Source organism: Alosa sapidissima, chromosome 15 (genome assembly GCF_018492685.1).
Source record: "Alosa sapidissima isolate fAloSap1 chromosome 15, fAloSap1.pri, whole genome shotgun sequence".
NCBI classification, from domain to species: Eukaryota; Metazoa; Chordata; class Actinopteri; order Clupeiformes; family Clupeidae; genus Alosa; species Alosa sapidissima.
Window position 1 is genome coordinate 34,159,547 of NC_055971.1, and position 5,516 is coordinate 34,165,062.

At 47.5% G+C, this 5,516-nt stretch overlaps 1 protein-coding gene across 1 annotated transcript in view; it reads right to left on the reverse strand.

Moving 5' to 3' along the window:
• Positions 1-1,434: 1,434 nt before the first annotated feature.
• Positions 1,435-5,516, reverse strand: part of ctsc (cathepsin C) — an 8,077-nt gene continuing 3,995 nt past the window's right edge. Inside the window, exons 4-9 of the mRNA XM_042062962.1 lie at positions 5,316-5,471; positions 5,009-5,127; positions 2,983-3,114; positions 2,480-2,712; positions 1,860-1,908; positions 1,435-1,720 (exon numbers count right to left, since the gene is read on the reverse strand). Of these exons, the coding sequence (XP_041918896.1) occupies positions 1,500-1,720; positions 1,860-1,908; positions 2,480-2,712; positions 2,983-3,114; positions 5,009-5,127; positions 5,316-5,471 (910 nt within the window). The 3' untranslated portion in view covers positions 1,435-1,499. The remainder of the gene's footprint in view (positions 1,721-1,859; positions 1,909-2,479; positions 2,713-2,982; positions 3,115-5,008; positions 5,128-5,315; positions 5,472-5,516) is intronic.

Sequence of the window (5,516 nt, forward strand, 5' to 3'; positions counted from 1 at the left end):
CTTTGTTGGAAACAAATAGTTTGCAACACACACTGAATTTGAATCAAATATTCCTAAGAACGCAGCGGATCGACCCGTCTGCTTTCACTTCAATGAAACCCACTAGTGAACCAGAAGCACAACAGCGGTCTGTTTCACATAGCAAAGGACCTCCGACCGTTGGAGTGTGTGTGTGTGTGAGTGTGCAAAGGACCCTTAGTGTGTGTGTGTATATATATATATATATATATATATATATATATATATATATATATGTCTGTATAAGTGAGAATGGCTGCACAAGAACCATGAAAACTCTGGACGAAGTAGAAGGAAAAGAAATCTTTAATTTCCAAAGACATTTTTATTTATCAAAGGATTTTCTCAAATAAAAAAAATACACAACTAAAAGCAGAGGCACGTCATCGGTCCAACACACACACACACACACACACACACACGTCATCGGTCATCGTCACTCCTCCCACACTTCTCTCCACACCTGGCCCTCACGCTGTGTGTGTGCGTCCCTTATATAACATCAGTGCAGTTCCATCCCCACAGGTCCCTCTGTGTGTGTCCCTCATATTTAATCAGTGCGGTTCCACAGTTCCATACCCGCATGTCCCTTTGTGTGTGTGTGTGGGTCCCTCATATTTAATCAGTGCGGTTCCATACCCGCATGTCCCTTTGTGTGTGTGTGTGTGTGGGTCCCTCATATTTAATCAGTGCGGTTCCATACCCGCATGTCCCTTTGTGTGTGTGTGTGTGTGTGTGTGTGTGTGTGTGTGTGTGTGTGTGTGATTCCCTTATCAGCTTTCTGTCCGCTTGTCCATTCCTCTGTCCCTTTTTCTTTACACACACACACACACACACACACACACGCACACACACACACGCACGCACACACACGCACGCACACACACTCACACACCTTTGATTTCCTGAGATTTAAGGATTAAAATGGCAGTAAAATAATTTCCCAGTTCCAACACACACACGTTCCCTTGTCATCATGAGCTCTGTGTGCATGTGTGTGTGTGTGTGTTTGGTTCCCTTGTCATCATGAGCTCTGTGTGTGTGTGCCATAGCACTGGAAGTATAAACCTATGTGATTGATTCTCTGTAAAAGATTTTTCTACAGAGTAATTTTTCAGAGAATGCAAGTTAGCATATGCTGCGTAAATATGCATGTGTGAATGCAGTGGGTGTGTGTGTGTGCATGTAAGTGTATGTTTATTGGTATGTGTGTGTGTGTGTGTGTGTGTGTGTGTGTGTGTGTGTGTGTGTGTGCACGCGCGCATGCGTAACTGTGTGTGTGTGTGCATGCATGTGTATCTGTGTTTGTGTGTGTGTGTGTGTGTGTGTGCGCGCGCATGCGTAACTGTGTGTGTGTGTGTGTGCATGCATGTGTATCTGTGTGTGTGTGTGTGTGTGTGTGTGTGCACGCATGTGTGTTTGTGTGTGTGTGTACGCATGTGTGTGTATGTGTGTATCTGTGTGTGTGTGTGTGTGCGTGCCTACAGCGGTGGGATGGGCTTGGCGGCGACGGCGATGCTCTCGATGCTGCACTCGTCGTGTCCGCGGCGGATGCGGAAGTAGCCGTCCTCGCCCCAGCCCTCGCCCCAGCTGTTCTTCACGGTCCAGAACTTCTGGCCCGTCTTGTGGCAGCGGCCGTAGCCCACCAGCAGCACCGCGTGATTGGTCAGCTCGAACGGGTTGAAATCACCCGCCGATACACCTGTGTGGGGGGGACAACACAGAGCCTTAGAGGAGGAAGAGGGGTCGCTCTCTGTGTGTGTGTGTGTGTGTGTGTGTGTGTGTGTGTGTGTGTGTGTGTGTGTGTGTGTGTGTGTGTGTGTGTGGGTGTATACACATACCTGTATGGTGGTAGATGCCCTCTTGATAGTGCATGAAGTCTGGGTACACCTGGGGGGAGGAGTGAGACTACATTACCCAGCATTCCACAGTAGAGTCTGAGTGAGACTACATTACCCAGCATTCCACAGTAGATTCTGAGTGAGACTACAACACCACAAATTGAGGACAAATCAATCCGGTGTCACAGATCTTAATGGGATGCATGTTAACTGGGGATAAACAATTAGCACGTTATCACAAGCAGGTAGTTTACCTTATTTGCTGCAGATGTGACTGATTCAATAAACAGGTCTCTGCGATATATGTTGTTGTGTCCATAACAAAATCTAACCATATTTCGAGGATTAATTGAAGACGGAACCAAGTGCTGCTCAGATCCAAGTTCCCATGTAACTTGGGGGAGTGGCTAGCCTGTTAAGCAGCTCATGTTGAGGTGGAGAGATAGCCTCGTGACATAGTAAAGGGGGGCGGGGCTTGGGATCGGTCAATTCAGCCACACCTGCCACTTCAGAACCCAATCCACCTCAACCTGTGTGTCAGACTGAAAGGGCTTCTGCGAGACATCCATGTGAATCTCCTACATTACCCAGCATCCCACACGGACGTATATGCTGCTCACCTCGAAGGCCACGCCCATCGGGCCATCCCTCACCAGCTCCAGCATCATGGCCGCCTCGTTGCAGTTGCCATAGAAACCGCCCACGTAGTGGTACTCGGAGGCGTAGAGGCGGCGGCACTTGTCCGGGACAGAGCAGGGGGCGTCGGCCCCGAGGTAAGGAACGCAGTCCTCCTCCACGATGCCAAAGTCCTGCACGTACTTCCCAATGAGGTACGGAAACCCGCCATCACAGCCTAGAGACCGGCACACAGAGGGCCACTCAGAGTGTGTGTGTGTGTGTGTACATATACATACATATATATATACATACACACACACACACACACACACACACACACACACACACACACACACACACACACACACACACACACACACACACACACACACACACACACACACACACACACACACACACACATATATATATATATATATATATATATATATATATATATATATATATATATATATAAATATTGTGTGTGTGTGTGTGTGTGTACCTTGCGAGTACTGAGAGCAGGACACCACTTGCTGGGGGCTGAGGATGGGCTGGTGTGTGTTGTTGGTCAGGATCCGAATGCGAGACTCCAGCATCCCCATAGAGGCAAAGGAGTAGCAACTCCCACATGACGCTACACACACACACACAGGGGTTAAACAGATTATTATTATTGTATTATTATTGTATTATTGTACAGACCTATAGATCTAAAGCTCTATGGTGTTTAGGTTCTATAGATCTAACTCTATGGTGTTTAGGTTCTATAGATCTAACTCTATGGTGTTTAGGCTCTATAGATTTAACTCTCTATGGCATAGTGATTAGTGATGCAAATGATAACAATGGTGTCCGATATGTGCTCCCTTCTGGCCACACACAAACCAACAAACTAGCTGCCATATTACTGGACACAAGAGTATGTTGTCGATGTGGCTAGCCTATTAGCTTCCATATTACTGGCGATGTGGCTAGCCTATTAGCTGCCATATTACTGGTGGACACAAGAGTATGTTGTCGATGTGGCTAGCCTATTAGCTTCCATATTACTGGCGATGTGGCTAGCCTATTAGCTGCCATATTACTGGCGATGTGGCTAGCCTATTAGCTGCCATATTACTGGCGATGTGGCTAGCCTATAGCTGCCACATTACTGGTGGACACAAGAGTATGTTGTCGATGTGGCTAGCCTATTAGCTGCCACATTACAAGGATACAAGGATACAAGGAAGTTTATTGTCACATGCATATAGTTACTGGAAGTAAGAAATGCAGTGAAATTATGTCTGGTGTCAGCCTATTTGTGCATTAATGGGGGGGGGGGGGGGTAAAAAGTGCAGTAGAAGAGGGGTTTAGTAGATTAAGTGGCAAGGGCTGCATAAAAAAGGTGGGGGAGGATTGGAATTGGGGGGGCACCAACAAGGAGCACCCAAGAGCAACAGGGGCAAGGAAAAACTCCCTTACCAAGGAAGAAACCTTGGGCAGATCCACGGCTCAAGGGGCTAACCCAACTGCCAGGGGTCTTGGTGTGTGTGGTGGGGGGATGACAGGGGAGATGGGATAGTGTGCTGTGTATGTGGGAAGAGGGCAGTGTGCAATGTGTGTGTTGGAGAAGCTTCCTCATGAGACAATGTGCTGTGTATGGGGGGGGGGGGGGGGGGGGGGCAGGGACTTACTATTGCAAGCAGAGTACTGTATGTGAGTGATGTGGACTGGTGGACATTACTGGTGGACACAAGAGTATGTTGTCGATGTGGCTAGCCTATTAGCTTCCATATTACTGGTGGACACAAGAGTATGTTGTCGATGTGGCTAGCCTATTAGCTGCCATATTACTGGCGATGTGGCTAGCCTATTAGCTGCCATATTACTGGTGGACATAAGAGTATGTTCTCGATGTGGCTAGCCTATTAGCTGCCATATTACTGGCGATGTGGCTAGCCTATTAGCTGCCATATTACTGGCGATGTGGCTAGCCTATTAGCTGCCATATTACTGGTGGACATAAGAGTATGTTCTCGATGTGGCTAGCCTATTAGCTGCCATATTACTGGCGATGTGGCTAGCCTATTAGCTGCCATATTACTGGCGATGTGGCTAGCCTATTAGCTGCCATATTACTGGCGATGTGGCTAGCCTATTAGCTGCCATATTACTATAGCATGGGTCATTTCTCATGAATGGGGATGGCACTTCCTCCCCTTCTACACGTTTAATTCGTGACCTAGCCAGCAGGGGGCAGCAGGCCATGGCGTGTTGAGAGGCGTTTGGTGGACAGAAAGGGGATGTGCATCTGCCAGGAAACTCTCGTTTGAAAGTTGTCAGCGTGTTAATTGTGGGCATATCCAAATTCTGTGTATAGCTGCTGGTTATTACGTTATTAATTGTGTAAACGTGTTAATTGTGGTAATTGTTGTTGTTTTTACTCCTTACTTTAATGTTCTTAGGGGGAGATTTGGTAAATGGGGATACAATGTTTGTTGTCTATGAAGAAAACATACGCTGGAGACGATGTGTGTTTGTGTTACCTTGGTTACGCACGGGACTGACGTAATTGACTCCTCCCACATTTCTCCAGTCCCAGTGCTCAGGAAGCCCAGCACTCAACTTTGCCATCTCCATGGAAACAGGGGCAGGGCGAACACGTCTACACACACACACACACACACACACACACACACACACACCTCAGTATATCTTGAGTTTTTAAATGTTTAGGTGACTTAACTGAATAGAAAATATGTGTAGAGGACGCGTGAGTGTGTCTTACTGCGGGATGGAGTGTGTGTAGAGCATGAGTGTGTATAGTTGTGTGTGTGTGTGTGTGTGTATTACTGTGGGATGTGGGAGCGGGGTCCTCCTGCTCTGTAGATCAGCTCCTGAAGTGTGTGTAGCTGTGTGTCTGTGTAGCTTGTGGCCCTCCAGGAGCTCTGGGCGGCATTGATGGCCTCCACAAACTCATCACTAGGCTTGTAGGTCTGCTGCAACAACCTGGACACACACACACACACACACACACACACACACACACGCTCA